Genomic DNA, 21,519 nt, shown 5'->3' with positions numbered 1-21,519 from the left:
CCACTACCTTAAACTCCCAGACTGTTCTACTTTACAGCTTCTCTCCTCATAACTGGCAAGGCTTTCACCCCTTTTCGCTATATTCTCTCTTGTTTCCAAGAGGTAGCCATGGCAGCTTTGGACTGCCCCAAATGCCTCTGGCTATTTTCTCTCTAGCACCTGAGAGAGAGGCCACTCAGCAGTTTTATGTTTACAATAAAGCTTCTTCCCACGGGAAGTGATCAAGTTTGGTGTTTTCGCTGTGCCCTTACTTACACACACCTGGGAAGCCGAGTTAGGAGGGCTACCAGGTCATAATCAATACATGCTTTAATATGTAGATCTGTCTCAAAAAAAAAAACCCAAAGTTATTCAGAGATAAAAGCCCTCTGAAGTTCTGTTGCACATTTGGTAGAGATACAAAGTAGTAACTTTATTTGTTTATTGTTTGTTTGTTTGGTTCTGATTTTTTGAGGCAGGGTTTCTCTGTATCTTTGGGACCTGTCCTAGAACTAGCTCCTATAGACCAGGCTGGCCTCGAACTCACAGATCCTCCTGTCTCTGCCTCCTGAGTGCTGGGATTAAAGGCGTGTGCCACCACTACCTGGCCAAAGTAGTTTTATTGCATATTCTCTTATTAAAAAGCATTTTTAGGTCAGAGGTCAATGTGGAAGTTGGGTTGCAAATAACGTGAAGGAAATTAAGGATATGGCAGAGACAGCAGCTTCAGAAAAATGTTCTAAGTGAGGCAGAGAAGTGGGGCATTACCTAGAGAGGATGAGGATGGTAATTTAAGCTAATTCGAGAGCTAAAAGAATTTTCCCTTTAAAAAACTGAAAAATCAAACTTATGTAGTATTACAAAGGACGTCTGTCATTTTTACCTACTGTAGACATGTACCTATTTTATAATTTGCCTTGAAATTTGTAAGTTAAACACATATAAATCTTAAATTTCTTAGCTTGAGGCATCATGTTGTAATAACAGAGTTCAGTTATTTTAGTGCTTATTGGTTTAGACACATTGAACCAGTAAGTTTTTTTGTGTGGGTTTTTTTTTGTTTGTTTGTTTGTTTTGCTCTGTTTGACAAATAGCACCCTGTCCATTGATTAGACTGGTTGGATAAAATTCTGATTTGGTATTTGGGCTTTAGATTATAGATTTGGGCTTTTTATTATAGCAGTTTACTAGGATATTTCAGTGACACTGTTGTGCTTTTGCTCTTAATGACAACTTTAGAAAATATCTGGATGATTGCTGAGCTACATAAAAGTTTTGAAAGTCATCTTAGTGTCTTTTGTGAGAGAAATTGTAGAAAAGTATTACCTGAGGGTAGCCATCTTGGTGCTGTTCTCTTTCCAACACTGGCAGGCACTTACTTAAAAGAACTTACTTGAAGGACGATTGTGATTTTAAAGCAGCCATTTGACTACAGTAAGACCTATAAGTGTAGGTCGCTTCATTCTTAAGTTATTCATGTTGGATGCTTATATACATGCATTTCAGAGCTATAGTCTGAAAGTTTTTTCTTATAGGAAGCTTACATAAGAAGAAATAAAGGAGTGGGTCAGTGATGAAAGGACATTATAGGTGTTAGAGGTGAGAAAAAGTTACTCAAATTGTCATCAACACAGAGAACCCTCTAGAAATACTGGAAGGTTCAAAGATTAACTTGGTATTTAGTTACTGATTTTTGTAACAAAAGTTGAATCTCCTAAGTCCATTGATTAGTATAATACTGCCACAGTAATGTACATGCCTCTGTAGCAGAATTTTTACACTAGAAACTGGAACAGTGAATATTTGAGAACATTTAATTGAAATTACTCATGAATATTCTGACTCAATTAGCTGGTGACTCACAACTTCGTTGGAATGCAGCCACAGATTGTATACCGTTTTCAGTGCATATATGAGCATTGTTTAAAATCAGTTCTTTAAGTGTAGATATATTATTTTAGTTTACTTTAATTATTTACAATGGAGTGCTTTTTAAAACCTTTTGAGACAGAATCTTATTATGTAGCCCAAGCTGGCCTCAATCTCATCATCTTCCTGTCTTAGAATCCTGAGTGCTAGTCATGCCTAGTCACAGTGAAAGTTTTAAATTATGTATCTTTACTGTGAAGCTGCCTTCTGACAATGTCCTGTGTTCTACTTTAGCCTGTAGCATTGGTGAGTGTAGTGTGAAATACTAAACTCTGCAAACAGTATTTTGTGTTTTCTTTGGTTTATTTACTTAATAACAGCTTATACTTTGTAGGTATGTGGGTCAGCAAACCTTTCATTTAAAATACTAGACAGTGAATGATTTAGACATTGTAGGTTTTGGTCTCAGCCACAGCTTGGCTATTGCAGTTACTGATATTTTCATAGATTAGTGAATCACTGTGCTCCAATAAATCATTTATAGAAATGTGTAGCCCATCAGATTTGGCCCATGGCTATACTTTATTATTTAATAATTTTAAGTGATAATTTCATATGTTAGCCAGTGTTTTACATGTAGTTATATAATAGTGTCTTCCTGTCTGCCCGCCCTTCCTTTCTCTCTCCCTCCCTCCCTCCCTCCCTTCCTCCCTCCTTCCCTCTTTCAATTTTCAAGACAGGATTTCTTTTTTTAATTAATTAATTTATTTATTTGTTAAAAATTTCCACCTCCTCCCCATCTCCCTTTTCCCTCCCCCTCCCCACCTCCCCCTCCTTCTCTAGTCCTAAGAGCAGTCAGGGTTCCCTGCTCTGTGGGAAGTCCAAGGTCTTCCCCCCTCCATCCAGGTGTATAAAGGTGAGCATCCAGACAAACTAGGCTCCCACAAAGTCAGTCCATGCAGTAGACCTTGGCTTCTCAGTCAGCCCTCATTGACAGCCACATTCAGAGGGTCCAGTTTGATCACAGGCTCCATCTCTCCCAGTCCAGCTGGCCTTGGTGAGCTCCCATTAGATCAGTCCCACCGTCTCAGTGGGTGGACGCACCCCTCTTGGTCCTGACTACCTTGCTCATGTTCTCCCTCCTTCTGCTCCTCATTTGGACCTTGGGAGCTAAGTCCAGTGCTCCAAAGTGGGTCTCTATCTCCATCCATCGCCAGATGAAGGTTCTATGGTGATATTCTTCAGTGTGGCTATGGGACAAGGCCAGTTCAGGCACCCTCTCCTCTGCTGCCCAAGGAACAATCTGGGGACCTCTCCTTGGACCTGGGAACCGCTCTAGAATCAAGTCTCTTGCAAACCCTAAAATGGCTCCCTGAATTAAGATTTTACTTCCCTGCTCCCATATCCACCCTTCCTCCATCCCACCCATCCCATTCCCCCAAGCTCTCCTGAATCCTCCCCTTCTCCCTTCTCTCTACCCATCTCCCCTTACATCCACCCCCCCACCCCCGTGCACCCAACTTTTGCCTGGCAATCTTGTCTACTTCCAATATCCAGGAGGATAACTATATGATTTTCTTTAGGTTCACCTTCTTATTTAGCTTCTCTAGGATTACGAATTATAGGGTCAATGTCCTTTATGGCTAGAATCCACTTATGAGTGAGTACATACCATATTCCTCGTTTTGGGTCTGGGTTACCTCACTCAGTAAAGTGTTTTCTATTTCCATCCATTAGCATGCGAAATTCAAGATGTCATTGTTTTTTACTGCTGAGTAAAACTCTAATGTGTATATGTTCCACACCTTCTTTAACCATTCTTCTATTGAGGGGCACCTGGGTTGTTCCCCGGTTCTGGCTATTACAAATAGTGCTGCTATGAACATAGTTGTACAAATGCTTTTGTAGTATGATAGGGCATCTCTTGGGTATATTCCCAAGAGTGGAATTGCTGAGTCCTGAAGTAGGTTGACTCCCAGTTTCCTGAGAAACCGCCACACTGATTTCCAAAGTGGCTGCACAAGTTTGCATTCCCACCAACAATGGATGACTGTTCCCCTTACTCCACATCCTCTCCAGCATAGGCTATCATTGGTGTTTTTAAGTTTAGCTATTCTGACAGGTGTAAGATGGTATCTCAAAGTTGTTTTGATTTGCATTTCCCTGATCGCTAAGGAGGTTGAGCATGACCTTAAGTGTCTTTTGGCCATTTGAACTTCGTCTGTTGAGAATTCTCTGTTCAGTTTTGTACCCCATTTTTTAATTGGGTTAATTAGAATTTTAGTGTCTAGTTTCTTGAGTTCTTTGTATATTTTGGAGATCAGACCTTTGTCTGATGAGGGGTTGGTGAAGATCTTCTCCCAATCAGTAGGTTGTCTTTTTGTCTTAATAACGGTGTCCTTTGCTTTACAGAAGCTTCTCAGTTTCAAGAGGTCCCATTTATTCATTGTTGCTCTTATTGTCTGTGCCACTGGGGTTCTACCTAGGAAGTGGTCTCCTGTGCCCATGTCTTATAGACTACTTCCCACTTTCTCTTCTATAAGGTTCAATGTGGTCAGATTAATATTGAGATCTTTAATCCATTTGGACTTGACTTTTGTGCATGGTGATAGGTCTCCCTTGGGATTCAACAGAGCATCAAGATGAGGTAGGATCAAGTTCCTCCCCCTGCATCAAGACTGGACAAGGCATCCTGCTATAAGGAATAGGTTCCAAAGAGCCAGTTCATGCATCAGGGACAGGTCCTGGTCCCACTGCTAGGATCCCATGAAAGACCAAGCTACATAACTGTCACCCAGGTGCAGAGGGCCTTGGTTGGTCCCATGCCAGCTTCCTAGCTGTCCGTCCAGAGTCCATGAGCTCTCACAAGCTCAGGTCAGCTGTCCCTTCATGATCTTGAACCCTTCTTGCTCATATAATCCCTCCTCCCTCTCTTCAACTGGACTCCTAAAGCTTAGCCCAGTACTTGGCTGTGGATCTCTACATCTGCTTCCATCAGGTACTAGATGAAGGCTCTATGATGACAATTAGGGTAGTCACCAATCTACAACTGCAGGGGAAGGCCAGTTCAGGTGCCCTCTTCAGGAATCTTAGCTGGGGTCATCCTTGTTTCTCCCTAACCCCATAATGGCCTACTCTGTCAAGATATCTCTTTCATTAATCTGTCCCCCTCCCAAGAATCCTGATTGCCCCCCCATCCCCTGTCCTCTCCTCCCACCTAGTTTACCCAGGACATCTCATCTATTTCCTCTTTAGGGAGAACCATGCATTCCTCTCAGGGGCCTCCTTGTTACCTAGCTTCTGAACAATAATTTTTTCTTACAGTCTATTGCCATAATTTATTTTCTTACTGTGACAAATTCATAAGCCTTATCATAGGTATATATGTACAAGAAAAAGTATCTCATATATTTTGTGTGTATGAGAGAGGGGAAGGGAGTGAGGTGAAGAGAGAAAGACACAGTATATGAATAAATTGAGAAACTACTCATGGTTTCAGGCACTGAGGGTCTTAAAATGTATTTCTTAAGAAAAAAGAAGGGACTCTGTAATTTTCTATTTGTGAAGTAGATGGCACATTCTTATTCAGAGTTGATTGAAAACTTGGTTTTATTTCTTACAGGACAAATATTCTTCTGGTGCAAATGGAGACACTTTTAACAGGACTTCAGCTTCATCAGGTATGTGTTAAGGCAAGATGACTCTTATTTTTAAGTTAAGGGTTTTGTATAATACTTAAGGATAAGGAGTAGATTGATAGTATAGAGTATTTTTTAATTTTTTGGTGAGGATTAATTATAGTTTAATATTTTAGGTAGGAAAACTTATATCTAAAGAAAATACAGTGTCGGAGACTATATTACTTCAGTGAATTGCTGTAAAACTTTTTTCAGTCTGAGGGTTGCATGTTTGGCTTCAGGTTGCTAAAGCATTGTCAGGTCTCCTGATACAAGAGGGCAGCATATAGATGGAAAGATTATTAAAGTAGGTTCTAATTCTGATGTTAGCCAAAAACCAACTGTTTAAGCTAGACATTGCCGTGGCATCAAGAGCATGGGTTTCTTTGGCATCAGAAAACTAATTTACCAAAGTTCCCAAGAGAATGAGAGATAAGTTTCAAAATAAAGGATTGAAACCTATTTTGTGACTCCTAACTCCTTTCTCTGTATGAATTTGTATTTGGATTGCCCACGTTCCCTGCATGTGTACTACCATACACTCTAGAATTAGTGTGTATGGTAACATGGTAGAAGGAGTACAACTTGGGTAAAAAATTAAATCATAGTGGTAGTCTTTTGCTTTATTGAAACAGGCTAAAATGTGACTGCTGATATACAGTGAAAGATTTTTTTTATTATGGTAACATGTACATAACAGTGACCATCTTCACCATTAATATTTTTATTATTGTGTTCATAATGTATATGCTATGGCATGTGTGTGGAGATCAAAAGACAACTCTGTGGAGTTGATTTTCCCTCCACTTTTAGGAGTTCAAACCTTGAGGGAATTGAACACAGATGATCAGGCCTGTACAGCAAGAACTTCCAGTTGTTGAATCATCTTGCCAGCCCTAATATTCGCCATTAAAGAGATTTATTATTTATGTACATGGATGTTTTGCCAGTGTATGTGTAAGTGCACCATGGACATACCTGATGCCTGAAGAGAATAGAAGAAAGTGATAGATTCTCTGGAACTGGAGTTAGACATTGTTGAGCTATCTTGTGTGTGCCAGGAACCAAACATGGCTTCTCTGCAAAGAGCAGTAAATGCTCTTAACAGCTGAGCCATTGTGCCAGCCCCAAGACTCGGTGTTTTTTTGTTTTGTTTTGATTTTTTTCTCCTGACCATTTTTAAGTGTACAATTTAAACACACTCGCATTGCTACATCCACCATCTACCTTGATAAGTTTCATCTTTGCAAACTGAAGTTCTGCTCCCATTAAAATAATAGCTCCTCACTCCTCCTGTTTCCAGCCCCTGGCAGCCACACTACTGTACTTCCAGTGAGTCCAAGTTATTGTCTATGCATTTGAGTTACTGCTCATTTTAAGGCAGACACATGCAAGGCCTAGGAGCATATCAGTTTATAATTTCTTCTGTTAAAAATTAGAGGATGAGGTCAAAGTATTTTATAGTCAAGGGAACTGTTTGCTCACTGGAACCTGGCATACAGTGAAGGAAAACAAAACTGCCAAGGTAGTTTGTAGAAAAGTGAGGTGAGTACGAGATTCAGTCTATGAGGTTAAAGCAAATTTAATTCCTATGGCTGTTTTAAGTTCAAAGTAAATCTGTTGACTAGAGTTTATGAAAACCTTTGCCGTTGTCAAGGAGCACGTCTTTCACAAACATTTGAATGTGTTGGTTTAATATATAATTCAATTTTCAAAAGCATATGGGATTATCACCTGCCTGAAACAAACAAGACTCATTTATCTTCCACCATATGAATGCTGAGATCTTTTAAAAGTCTAAAAGACAGATGTGTAAATGTATACTTTCTAATATTTACCCAGAGAAACCTGGTTCTCAGAGATAGTTTCAGTAAAGGAATGAAATAGGCAGGCCTATATCATACGAGAACATAGTAGTCTGTTGTCATAGAATTTTTTAAAAATTAAATTGAAATGACTACCAGCTAAATGCCATAGCTCATTAAATCTGTGGATGCTTAGGCTAAATAAAAGAAATCACATGAGAAATAATTGTTTCTCTTTGGATAACAAATACCTTTTTGTAGTTTTCAAATTTTCAAAAAAGTACTTTAAAATATTACATTGATTGTGTGAGAGGGGCATGCATGCTGCAACGCAGGAGTAGAGATGAGAGGACAGCGCCAGGATTCCATCTCTGCTTCCACCCTGCGGGTGCTGGCACTTGTGCTCAGGCTGTCTTGGTGTAAGTACCTTTTTTCATCCATTGTGTTAGTCCTATTTTATGATTAAAAATAGAGCTTTTTGGACGTAGAAAGTTTATTTTCTTGCTGCAGCATATTTTAGTCTAGTGAATGTAAACTAAACTGATACCTAAATAATTCTTAACAAAAATTTAAATGGTTAGAAAGGAAGAAACTAAATAATTCAAAATATTAGCCTCAAGTTTTGACTTCCACTGATAGTGCCTGTGAGTCTTTATAGATCTCTCTATATATATTCTGACATAATTGTATCAAATTCTATTTTTATTTTATGGATGCATATTTATTACATTTTTTATTTTTATTGAGACATGGACTTGCTTTTCTTTGCTTATCTGTTGCTTGCTATACTTTATTTTCATTTTGTTACAATTCTACTTGATCTGGTTATTTTTCATTTTTTCAGGAATGGGATCATATTATACTCTCTCTTGCATTTACTTAATTGTTCTGGTTAGTTTTTATTGTTGGCTTGACCCAGCCTGGAGTTGCTTAGGAAGAGATCCTTAATTGAAGAATTGCCTCGATCATATTGGCCTGTGGGCCTGTCTGTGGGACATTTTCTTGACTGCTTATTAATATAGGAGGCCCAAACTCATGGTGTCTGGTACTGTAGAGACAGGCAGGTGAGTGGGCCTGTCTAGAAGCTAGTGGAGCATAGGATATTCCTCTGAAGAACTACTTAGACAACTCATTTTTCAGTTAGGCTCTTTGTTATTTTTCTTCTTTTACTAAGGCCTCATGCATCCTAAACAAGTATTCCACCAATGAATTGCATCCATAGTTTTATTTTAACTCTGTAATTTAATTTTGTTTTGAGAAAGTGTCTCATAAGTTCCTAGAACTTATGTTATAGTTAAGATTGCTGTGAATCTGTTACCCGTCTGCCTTAGCCTCTCAGGTAGCCTGGCTCTTGGTTTTTTTTTTGTTTTGTTTTTTTTTTTTTTTTTTTTTTTTTTTTGTTAGTAGATAAAATCCCTCTGTTATGTGTGGCACATTGAAAAGGCTTTAAATTTGTATACTTAGATATGTGTTTTTATTTGATTTGCTTTGAAATGTTATTTGCTTTAGAAATGGAAGATGGACCTTCTGGAAGAGATCATTTCATGAGATTTCCCTCTGGAAGAAATTTGGGAAACAGAGGTAAGTATGGTCTTCCTTTAATCTGAACTGTTGACTAAAGGCATAGGGACTTTGGCTGTTTAAAGAAAAGTTAAGTCTGCTATAACTTAGCGGATGGTAGGTTTTGTTGATATAATGAGCTGATTTTATTTAATGTGAGTGGTATGTGGGGGTGGGAGATTGGCAGAGAAACAAAGACAGGCATGCATACCCAGCTGGCTTTAAACACTATATAATATAATCCATGCTGATCTTAAACCCACACCGGCCCTAAACTCTTCCTGTGTACTACTATATTACAGACTTCTATTGAACTTGTGATCCTCCTTCCACAGCCTAAGTGCTAGTAGTAAATGTGTGCGTTACCACACCAGGTGATGCCCATGTACTTCAGTGCTGTCTTAACTTCCTTGGGATGATAAGACAGTTAAATTGACTGCACAGTTGTTGCTTAATTTCAGATTTCTGTTTCTAGGAACTGATGTGAGAAGATTGTTGTAAAACATTTGGAGGGTAGAGTAAAAGGGCCTCCTTGAATGTTAAGTTTTCTTAACAAAAACAATATGGGAGATATTTTAGTTAGCTTATCAGTGTTAAATTTAAGAAGTTATTTTTACCAAGGTTGAATTTATTTCCTTAGTTTTTGAGACAGGATCTCTTATTATATTTTTGGATGTGAGCCTAGCATTTAACGGCTGAGCCATTCCTCCAGGCCTTGAGATAGGGTCTCTTGTAGCCCAAACTGGCCTTCAATTTGCTGTGTAAATAAGACTAGCCTAGAAATCCTGTCTCCATCTCCCAAATGATGCAGTTGAAGGCATGCGTCACTGTGCCTGACCAGGTTGGATTTTAAAATTGTATGTTTAGAGCCATCAATACTTGCCATGTGTGGTGGGTCCTGCAGTTCCAGTAGGATTTTGGGTTTAAGGCCACCCTGGACTGCACTTAAAATCCTGTCTCAAAACAAATGAACAAACAAAAAGCTAGAAACACTTGGGTTTGTAGATAGTAGTAGAGCAAAATACTTTCATTTTTTTCATAACTAAATTGATAGTAAGGTGCTGAAAACATTTTGTACTATGTTTTATTATTTTCATTGGTTAAAATTATCATGTGGGCTGAATATAATACCCCAGTCTATTGAGGTGAGGATTCAGTATATAGAAAATCATGACGTGAATTCCTGATTAAAGGTAAAAGAATAGTAAACCTTACATGTTTACTACTAGTGGATTTATTTATTTATTATTTTATTTATTTATATTTTGGAAATATAACTTGAGAATTAAAAAAACTTGCAAATATATTATTTTAAAGTCCCTTTTCTATTTTCCTACTATCTGTAAAAGTCATCTAATTCTAAAGACGCGTTTCATTTGTATCTTTTAATGACACAATTTTACATGTTAAGAAGTTTAACTTTCTAAAAAATTTTTCAGATATTGGCGAGTCTAGTAAAAGAGAGAACACACCTACTGCTGGAGGATTCGGGAGAGGAAAGGGTTTTGGAAACAGAGGTAATTACTTGTAATACTTTACAGCCACAATTGTAGTCGGCTCCAAGGTTTCCAGGTTTATCTTTTAGGAAAAAACTCAGAAAGTATGTGCCATGCTAGAAATTATGAGGCTCACAAGAAAGTATTTTCATTTAGGGAAAGTATAAAAGCAACAGTTTATGCTGCTTTGGGTATATACAGTGTTCTGTCTTTTTAAAAACATTTATTATTATTATTATTTGTATGTGTATGTATGGATGCACATGTACTATGTGTATATATGGAGGACAAAGGACAACTTCCAGGCATTGTTTCTCTCCATCCACCATGTGGACTCCAGGGATTGAACTCAGACCAGCAGGCTCTACAGCAAGCACTCTTATCCCTGCTGCACCATATTTTTGGTATTCCATTTTGCCTTTTCCTCTTGCTTTTTAATATCATTGATTCACTCTATATATGAACCCCGATTCTTCCCTTCTTTATTACTCAGGGATCTCAGTTCCTTGTGAGACTTGTTTATACCTAAGTAGGGGAATGTGTGTGCTAATCTGTAGCTGAGCACAGGAAGACCAGTATTGTTTAGGTGGGAGAGCATCCCAATTTTTTCAGAAACTCAACATTGTTTCTTCCATGGGACAGGAATGACAGGAGCAAGCAGCAATTGAGGGAGGTAGAATACAATCAATTTCTTTGACTATATTCTTTGAATATAGCAACTTTGAAGATTACAAATATTTATTTAATTTAATTTAATATTTAAAGCTTAGTTTTTTTGTAGAAATAGTAATTTTTAAGGATTACATCTACAATTTGAAAGGAAATATCTGCTGAAAAATTTTTGGTCAATCATACAGTGAAGCTGTTGGATACTTGCTTTTATAGGAGAATTACATATTAAATTTATGTGGCATTTTATTGCTGGAAGAGCCCTTAAATTTGGTTAAATCTGAGGATGTTAAGTGATTTGAGATAACACATATATATCATGTGTATAAATTGAACAGCTATCCAAATAATTGCTTATTTCTTATGTTAAAGAAACCTAATTATAACTGAGTACTTTATAATGTAGTTAAGACAATTTGATAGGTATCCATATTGACATTTAATTTTAAGGTATGTATGCCCAAGTATCTTTTCTGTGTGTGTGAGAGAGAGTGGTGGACAGGCTGGGGTGTCTTCACTATGCTGTCCAGTTAGGTATCTAACTCATAAACTCAAGTGATACTCTATAATCAGCTTCTAAGTAGCTAGGGCTACACGCATGCACCACCATCCCTAACTCCTTGAGTATTTTTACACTAAAGACCATTTTATTAAGTAAGAGTCAATAATATTTTAAGACACAGATCTCTCACCAAACCCAGAGCTCACTGATACAGCTAGACTCTATCAGTCTAGACTGGGCAGGGATCCTGTGTTCTTGCTTTCTCAGGACAAGAAAAACCATTGTGGTTTTACACTCTTTTCATTTTCAATTTATGTGCTTTTTTGTAGTGGTACTGGAAATTGAACTCAAGCCCTTGTGCTTACATGGCAGAAACTTTACCACTTGAGTCATCTCCTCAACTCCAGATTTAAATTTTTTAAAAATATTTTTAATAGAAAGTAAATAATGGTTATAATGATACATATTGTCTTGCCTGTGTATATATAGAGGAATATGGGATATTTGAGATAATATAAAATTTACTAAAATGTCCTTTAAACTTAAAAGAATAGAGCTGATAATCTGATAGAGGCAGAAATTTTAGTATAATTTCAGTTAGTCTCATCCTGTATTGTAGCATGAATAATAAAAGCCCAGACAAACATTTAGGTTCAACCTGAAGATCAGAAAAGCAAAGCAGCCAACCAGTAGAGATCTCTTAACCTTTGTGATATCTTTAGACTGAAAGAGAGCGAGTTCCTGTTTCATCTTACCTTAAATTCCTCTCTAGTGCTGGGATTAAAGGTGCACACTGACCTCTGTGGCTATCTATTGTGGCTGCTTTGTGTTCTGATCTACAGGCAAACTTTATTTATTAAAATACAAATGAAATATAACTACATTTCCTCTTTTTTGTCTAAAATTCAAAAAGGCTATAACCAATAAAAGAAAAACTATATACAGTAAGTATAATAACTATATATAATATATGCAGGCAATAAGTACATCAACAATATCTAGTTTATTTGCATTTAATAAATTTAGAAAAAGTACTCCATATCTATCTTAATGAGTCCAAAGTCTTGTACCTAATTTGCTTTCTCTATCTGGTAAATAAGGAAAACAATAACTATAACTGTCTAATCTTCAACTCCCTCAGAGACCCAAGAAGGAAAACATAATAACTGAGTAAGTAGGAAGTACAAACAAGTGACTTCCAAAAAATGTGAGAAGTGACAGAAACAGCTGACTGCCTGAATAGTCACCCCAAGTTCCTATGCAGCATTGGGGCATTCATTTTTGACCCACAGGCTTAGCATATCCAACAGCCTTTTCTGTGAAACAGAATATTCTGAAGGGCCATCCCTCCTTGTCTTGACAGTGTTTGGCAGTCACTTTCTTTGGTGTCCTGCTTGTCCAGTTAGGACAGCATACTGCCAGCAGTCAAGGCAAGGGCATTTTCTTACCCAGTGGCTTACTTTTGCCACAAAGAAATTAAACTCCATGTGGAGTTTCCTTGATGTCCATTCTCTTCTCTGGGGTAGATTGGTGTTGCCAGGAATAGTCATATCTTATTGTCATAAAAAAGAACCTCTGTTATTAAAATATCTTAAATGGTATATTCTGTAGATCACTGAAGTGTTTGAAGATGCCTGTCTATATAAAATAAATCTTTGTTTGACCTTGAAAACATACCTACATGTGACTACAAGTTTGATTGTAATAGGTGATTAACTACTAACCTGCATTTTCTTATTATCCTAAACAGTTGGTAATAATACTTTTTAAGGACTAGAAACTTGCATTGCATTGTTAATTGAGTTGTATAGGTACAGTACCTTGAACAAGAGTAGAAATAAATATACAGTATGTTCTAACAAAGTTATCTTCAAGTTTGTATTAATATACAGTATTTGTATACAATATACAAAAGTCCAATTCAGTGTAAAACATTTAAAACTAGTAGTTGCTTTTTAAAAGTAGATTTAATAATTTATCTTTTTATCTATATCCTCCCTTTTTTCTTTTCAGAGTAGGTTCAATAATCTACCCTTTTAACCTGTATTATCCATATCCCCCTTTATTCTTTTTAAAACATGAACCTTGAATCTAATTTCCTCTGTTCAACTTTCCTCCTGGCCGTAACCATTAACAACTGGTAGCCAACCCCCTAAACAATGACAAGTATCCATAACCCATTGAACAACCAAAAACCACCCATCCTGTCTCTTGGGAATGTGGGTGTCTTATTCTTAAATTTACTTCCTGATGTCTGGGGACAATGGTGTCTTTAGGGGATCCTGAAAAGAAAAATTTGGGTTGATTGCTAAGTCCTGGAAGAGGTAGCTGTATCATTTGTTGTTCAGTCTCTGCGCAACGGGAAAGTGCAGGGCTTGTCTCAAGTCCTGGCTAGAGTAGTATGTTAGGCTGGGTCATCTCAGCTAGTCACCTAGAACTTCTGAGCAGTTTGTAGTCCAAAGTCAATCTTTAGATGGTGTTTTTCAGTCTAGTGGTGTTATCATAATGCTGGAGGAATCATCATTATAGGGCCTGCCCCATCCTCCTTGTGGAAACTTCAAAATTCACTGTTAGGTGTGCTCATGGTTCACTGCAGAAAACAGATATTCAAACCTGAAATCATGTACGAGAAGGTAGATGAAACCTTTTTCTAGAATTAGTTAATACTCTATATGACCATTATTATCATGACAAAACTATATATATAACTAAGGTATATATATATTATATATAATAAATTTATACCTTAGTTATGGATTCAATTTAAAACCAAAGGATTATGAGATTAGTGGCAATAATAGTCCTTAAATTTTTGTTTTTCTTCTGTTTCATATTAGGTAGCTCTTCTTACATGAAACAGATTTTAGATTTCATTTTAATAAACATGCTTGCATTTAGAGAAAGAGAGAGCCACACTCCAACTCCAAAGCCAGCTTTGATTTTTTTAATTAGACTGGGACTACAAAAAGACTATTTGTATTATATGCCTTTAGAGAACAGCAGAAGCATTTGGGAAAATTTATGAAATTTTATCCTGTTGGAAATGTGATATACCAATAGGCCAATTTACTCTTTTTTCTTGAGACATTTTTTTTCCTGGATGATTTGTCCTTTCTTCTCAGATGTCTCATTTGTCAGTGGTCTTCAGATTCCTTAGCTGGATACCTTTATTCTCTTGAAAAGATAGAACCAAAACCCTTCCCCAGCCCTAATTTGGGGGAGATTCTCCTTTGGTAGGTTATACCTGATCAAATGAAAAGCATTTGTTAGTTTTATAGGTTAGTTTAAACAGCTATGCTGTTTGATGAACTGTCATCTCTTCTAATTAAGAAGTGTATTGTTCAAATCAAATCTTTATCAACTTTGGTGGTATCCATAGCTTTTCTTCTTCTGTGTAAACAAAAGCAAAACCCCTTCCCCAAGGTAACACATGTCCTGGTTTCCATACTGAGGTCAGTATATCTTTAAAATATATCAGCTGATTTAATTCCATAGTTTTTTCTACTCTCCAATGTCTCGCCTCAGCTGTTGTTCCTTTCTCATTAGAATTTAGAAAATTCAAAGTTAATAAAACATTATGCACTCTATTTCTTGGGGTATTTATTATACCTTTCTGTTTATTTAATATACTCTTTAGAGTTCAATTTGATCTTTCTATAACTGCCAGGCCTGTAAGATTGTGTGTAACATTTGTTTAACAAAAGATGAAGGCATGCCATATGAGTCTATTGCTTTCTTGGCTCTCCTTAAATCTAACTTTGGCACAGGAGTCCATTCAGCTCTTACTCTATCATTTGGTAATTTTTTGTATGGTTACTGGATATATTAAGGTTGGTTGTTTGAAAACCTTAGGCTGTTCCTCTCTATTCTTACGCTGCAACACTGAAATTGGTTCTCCATTAAATTCCTTTGTAGTTGAATATCTCTGTGATCTGTTTAATTAGGTTTTTATAAGGCCTGTATCTTAGCACTCATATTAACCAACTTTTTTATTGATATAACAAAAATGATAAAACTGATGTTTACAATTGACATTACATAAATCCCATCTAAATTAGTTATCCTCTCATTTAATTGTTCCATTTTCAAACTGTCTAGCATATTATCATACAGAGATAGAAATCCCTCTATGGTAATGGTTTCCCCCATTTTTTTAGTGTGGGGAAAATCTCTCTTTTAACTAATTTCTCCCTTTAAGAATTCCCAATTTTCTTAGGAAATCTACTGACGATATTGATGAAGATGTGAGGCTGATTGCTGCTGCATAGAACAGTAACGGCCTGACTGGATTTCAAGGCAGCTGCCTAATTTGGCAGCAGTCTGAGAAGGGGGTTCAGGAAGAGAGAGTCTGAAACCCATAGTGGAGAGAGAGGGCTTGGGGAGAGGAGAGAGAGAAGGGGGGAAGGAAGAAAGAGAGGGAGGGAGGAGGAAGGGAGGAAGAGAGAGAGATGGATGGATGTACTGATGGAAGGAGGGAGGAGCTCAAACTATCTGAAAAAAACCACACCAGGGTATTATTGTTGGGAAAAAGCATGTGTGAAGGTTGCTGCCTGAAGGCAGAACCAGCCAGTCTAGAGTGGGTGAGTCCTGTGGCATTTGGAGTCCAGGTGCTTCTGGAGTTTGGCTGGCAGCTGGGGACTGTTTCGGAGAGGTTGAACAGGAAAAATCCCAAATTCACTCAAAGGTTTGGGGAAAAAGGAAAGCCTAGCCTGGTGGGGCTCGAACCCTACGTGCAGCTCCAGCCTGTGCCAGTGGCTAAAGAGCCACAAATGACTTTTTTTTTTTGAATTTGTACCCTGAACATTGGGGACCAATTGTAGCATGAATAATAAAATCCCAGTGACAGATATTGGGGTTCAACCTGAAGATTAGAAAAGCAAAGCAGTCAAGCCACTACAGAGCTCTTACCTCTGTGAAATCTTCGGCTGAAAGAGTTGAGTTCCAGTGTCATCTTGCCTTATATTCCTCTCTAGTGCTGGGATTACAGGCATACACCACCACCACCACCCAACCACTATGGCTGTCTAGTGTGGCTGCTGGGAGTAATGGTGTGTGCCACCACTGCAGGGCCTGTATGGCTGACTAGTGTGGCTGTTTTGTGTTCTGATCTTCAGACAAGCTTTATTTATTAAAATACAAATGAAATTTCACTACACAGCAGCTATATATGTAGCTGTATATAGTTTATCTCATTTGGAGGGGTCGTCCTAATTAGTTGTCCCTGAAAGACTTTTAAAACAGATTTTATGTGTGTGTTTCTGTACACTTGCCATGGAGTGGGTGTTAGATCTCTTGGAGCTGAAATTATAGGCATCTGAGAGTCGCCTGATGTGAGTGCTTGGTCCATATCTCTGCCTTTACAGTAGAACTGTAGGCACTCTTACCTGCTGAGTCATCTCTCCAGTCCTGAAAAACATTTTTAAACTGTAAAGAGAAAAGAAATTCTTTCAGAAATTTGAAGTTTCCTTTTGTATATTTTATAGGTTTTTTAAATAACAAGTTTGAAGAAGGAGATAGCTCTGGTTTCTGGAAAGGTAAGTTGTGTTTTTGTGGAAACTTTAAAAACTATAATGTCAGAAACAGGCTAGAGAGATTCAGTGCCAGGTGCATAAGTTATTTATGACATCATTTTATAGCATGCAATTAATAGGTTGTAACTGTTTAATTTTATTCAATTTTCATTGGTGCTTTGCTTTATCTCCTATATCTACAAAGATAACTTCTTATTTTAAACTTATTTCTAAATGGCTAGATTTACAAGAAATTAGAAAAATAGTATAGAATTCATTTTTATCCGAGTTCTTCTAATACCATTATTTTAATTTACTTCTTTTTTTCCCCGAGACAGGGTTTTTCTATGTAGCTTGGGAGCCTGTCCTGGAAGTAGCTCTTGTAGACCAGGCTGGCCTTGAGCTAATAGAGATCTGTCTGCCTCTGCCTTCTGAGTGCTTGGATTAAAGGCATGCGCCACCACCACCTAGCTTCTATTTTACTTCTTAAAATGACCAAAGTAAATACAGGTTGATTTTATGGGAATAATTGATGAAAGATAATGTAAGACCCCTTTCTCTTTGCCAGGTCCTAAAGGGATCTATATGATTATTTTTGTCAAAGGCAGATATGTTAGCTCTCACCTTATTATCTCAGTCAGTTTTCGTTCTTAAAAGCCCTTTCTTTTCCACTTATTTTTCTTAAATCTTCTTTTCAAGAAAGTTGTCCCAGATGACTCTTTAAAAGAATATAAGCTTGCTGGGTGTGGTGGTGCATGCCTTTAATCCTAGCACTTGGGAGGCAGAGGCAGGTGGATCTCAGTGAGTTCAAGACCAACCTGGTCTAAAAATTGAGTTCCAGAACAGCCAGGGTTGTAACACAGAAAAATCCTGTCTTGAAACACACACATATGCTCCAAATAGTCAAGGAGAGGTCTTCAGCTAGGTGTCAGGATCATGTTTAAGAAGTATAAACAGAGCAGTGACTAGATGACTACTTCTGTGCGTGAGTTTAGATGATAGCCGGTAAACTGTTTGGTCGCTTGACATCATTGCCATTTGTTTAAAGTTCTTGAATACTAAGCATCAATGACATGGGAAAGATACCTTGAAATTCTCTGTGTATTTCCAAATATGCTTTTGCTAGAATTTGAAGATCTTAGAGTTACATTAATAAACATAAAACTTTTAAAATTTGAAAAATTGTTCACTCCTTGTCACTCTGCACTTGGAGAATGAACTGTGAGAGTGGAGTTTAAGCATCTGTTTTCACCCTGTTCACTTGGGTGTTCTTCAGTATTGTGATTGATTCTCATACCGCTGTTCAGAAAAACTCTGGAAGTGTACTTGTACTGTCATTAAAACAGAAAATCCATTGAGTAATTGAGTACTTAATTAAGAAAAATGAGGGAACGTTTGCATGGATTTAAGAAAGCACCACAATCTAGCATTGTTAAGAATGATAATTACAGAGAAAGAAATGATAATATTTTAAATGGAACAGTCATATGTCTCTATAGCCTATAAATTGCTTTTTAGAACCATTTGATTACTTGTACAAGTTTTTCTTTTTGTCTAGCATAACAGGGAGCAAATAGTTGGTGCTCAATCATACACTTAACATTAAATACTGGCATACATAGATGTTCTGTATAGGGTATTTAAGCAATGTCTTTGTTTCTAGTGAAATATTTTAAGTATCACAATGTTTAATTTGAACTTGAAAATATCCCTATTAAGTTCTATTCTGTTGTTTAGCGGTTATGCCTTTGAAGTTACCCAGATGCTATTCACATGTTGTATTTCTATTTAAGAGTCCAGTAATGACTGTGAAGACAATCAAACTCGGAACAGGGGGTTTTCCAAGAGAGGTGGTAAGGACAATGCTTTGAACAATTTGTCTGTAAGACAAAACTAAACTGACAAAACTAGCATTAGAAAGTCTGAAAGAAATGAAAACCTTTCAGAAAAATACGTTGGTGTATGCTCCCTGCCGCTAGGATTTGAGCAGCTCTTTGTAAGTCCACCTCTTCCACTCTACCATTACATACTTGGTTTTTTCCTTAGGCCCTCAAGAGTATGCTTTCATTTACAAAAGAGGAATTTTTAGTGTCTTGATCAATCACAATTTAGATGAACCGAGAATGTGTTTGTTTCTGAAAAAGGTCATTAGAAATTTGGGAGAGGGAAGAAATTGCAGATTAATTTTTGTTCAAATCTCAAGAGTCCATCATTCTTTGCTAATTCTGCCTCTAATGAATTAGAGGGGAGATGGTATAACAGTTATCTTTTACGTTTTGAATATATGGGAGACATGTTAAAACAGCAGCAGCAGTACCTTCAGAAAGCTCCAGTGAGCTTCTAGTAGAGTACTCATTCAAGTACTCACCTGTGCGTATCTGTAATAGTACAGAACTCCGTGATGGTATGACTGGGAGCATCTTTCGTTTTACCTTAAGATAGTTAGTGGACTGAGCAACAGGCACTCTCCCCCTTGCCAGTAAAGCTACCAGTAAGTTTCAGATTGAATAAAGGCTATCTCCTAAATTAAGCCTTTTGATAATTTTTCAAATATGTGATAGTGAAGGAAAAAAACAAAATTTAGTACATCATTTTAGCTTTTCTCATTGGAAAAAACAAAACAAAAAAACAGCAGTGCTAGTCATCAAACCCAGGCCCTTGTGCTCCTTAAGTTTTCCGTCACTGAGCTGCATCCTCAGCCATGCTTCTCTTCCCCATTTGTTTTCTGGAGAATGATGATGTCTGTGTTACCTTTAAGTCAGATTAATTCATGTTTAAATGAAGAAACCAGAAGTCATTTGGAGCAGACTGTTCTTATTTCTGACTTAAAGCAGCAGTAGAATTATTAGCTGGGACATAGCCATTTTCTAGAACAGTCTTGATTCCTGTTTCTTGTAGACATACACATTTTAAACTAGAAAGCTAGCGCATAGCCACTCAGTGAGTGAGTGATTGAGTGTGTGTGTGCATGCGTGTGTGTGCGTGCTTATTTTGTAATATGATATAATATAACATTGCTAGGTAACTCAATACTTAAAAAAACCTGAACACCTCAGTTTGTTCGCCACATCTAGGTTAAGAAATAGAAATTACTAGCACCTCAGAAAAGCCCTCTTTTCATAACATCTTCAGTCATAAACAATGGCATCCTGAAGATTTTTATTCTGACTTCTAAATGTACAATTTTGTCTGTTTTCCTGCTTGATATAAAGGAGCTAATACAGCAGGTGCTGTTTTTGTTTTTTGGCTTCTGTTTAATGTACTCAGAGAGCCATTTATGATATTACTCATTACAGATCATTAACCCTGCTAATAGTCTTTTTTCCCTATTAATGCAGGTATTGGGGCTACTTTCAGCTGGGACAACTATGAAAGTGGTGGTGTGAATGGTGTAGTATTTTTGTGCATTGGCATGTTCAGGAGTAGAATTGCTAGTTAACAGGCAGTGGTTTTAGCTTTAAGAGATAGGAAACATCTCAGAGAGTTTACAGAGCTAAGATATCCCTCCCATCTGTATGCTGTGCACTTTCCTTTTTCATCTGAACAGTTCACTGAATGTTTGTTACTGAACCTCATTATGCTTTTAGCTTGCATTTACTTTTGTGTATAAAGTAGGAGTCAGAGGCAGACAAGAGAATTCAGTAGATAACAGCGTTTGCTGCTCAAGCTTCTAGGTTTTTCTAGTCACATTTTCTCATTTCATTATGGATTTCTTAACATTTCCTACATTGAGTTCTTGGTATTTGGTGATGCATATCACTTTCCATTGCATAACACTTCATATGTTATAAAATTAACCAGTTGCTTTCAGTATATTCACTCTTTGACAACTTTGGCTAGTTCTAGAACATGGAATAACGTGTTAATATGACTGCAGGATTTCTTTTGGAGGAGAAATTTTCAAATAGTCCTTTGAATAGGAGGACTATTTTCAAGTAGTCCTTTCTGAAGATTATTACCAGACATTAGAAATTTTTGCTTATGAAATACAGTCGATATCTCTTCCTACCTTTGACTTCAGAAGTAGAATATCTAGAATGTCACTGTCAGGGCTGAGTGGCTAGCACAGTGGTAGAGTATACCCACAGCCCTGGCCTGCGTAAGGCAAGCTTAGTCCTGAAATAACCACACAGAAACTGTAGTAATTAAATCACTGCTTGACCCTAGTTTCTTACTGGATAATTCTTACATCTTAATTTAACCCATTTTTATTAATCTGAATTGCCATGTGGCAGTGGCTTACTGGGTAAAATTCCCAGCATCTGTCTCCAGCAGATCCATGGCGTCTGTTTTCCTCCTCCCCCTTTCTTTCTCCCAGTATTCAGTTCTGTCTTCCCCGCCTACCTAAAGTTCTGCTCTGTCAACTAGGCCAAGGCAGTTTCTTTATTCATTAACCAATAAAAGCAACACATGGACAGAAGGACCTCCTACACCAAGTCTGAGCATGTAGCA

The 21,519-nt window shown here is 37.3% G+C and overlaps 1 protein-coding gene across 3 annotated transcripts in view; it reads left to right on the top strand.

Moving 5' to 3' along the window:
- Ddx4 (DEAD-box helicase 4) overlaps nt 1-21,519 on the top strand; it is a 55,323-nt gene that overhangs the window by 2,351 nt on the left and 31,453 nt on the right. For all 3 annotated transcript variants that reach the window (XM_087896888.1, XM_048443019.3, XM_087896887.1), the window contains exons 3-7: nt 5,471-5,528; nt 8,840-8,911; nt 10,330-10,407; nt 17,041-17,091; nt 18,861-18,920. In XM_087896888.1, the coding sequence (XP_087753014.1) occupies nt 5,471-5,528; nt 8,840-8,911; nt 10,330-10,407; nt 17,041-17,091; nt 18,861-18,920 (319 nt within the window). The remainder of the gene's footprint in view (nt 1-5,470; nt 5,529-8,839; nt 8,912-10,329; nt 10,408-17,040; nt 17,092-18,860; nt 18,921-21,519) is intronic.

The sequence above is a fragment of the Myodes glareolus genome, chromosome 15 (assembly GCF_982192425.1).
Source record: "Myodes glareolus chromosome 15, mMyoGla1.1, whole genome shotgun sequence".
Lineage (NCBI taxonomy): Eukaryota > Metazoa > Chordata > Mammalia > Rodentia > Cricetidae > Myodes > Myodes glareolus.
The sequence above is the reverse complement of the archived record's forward strand: the minus strand, read 5'-3'. Positions and strand labels throughout refer to the sequence as shown.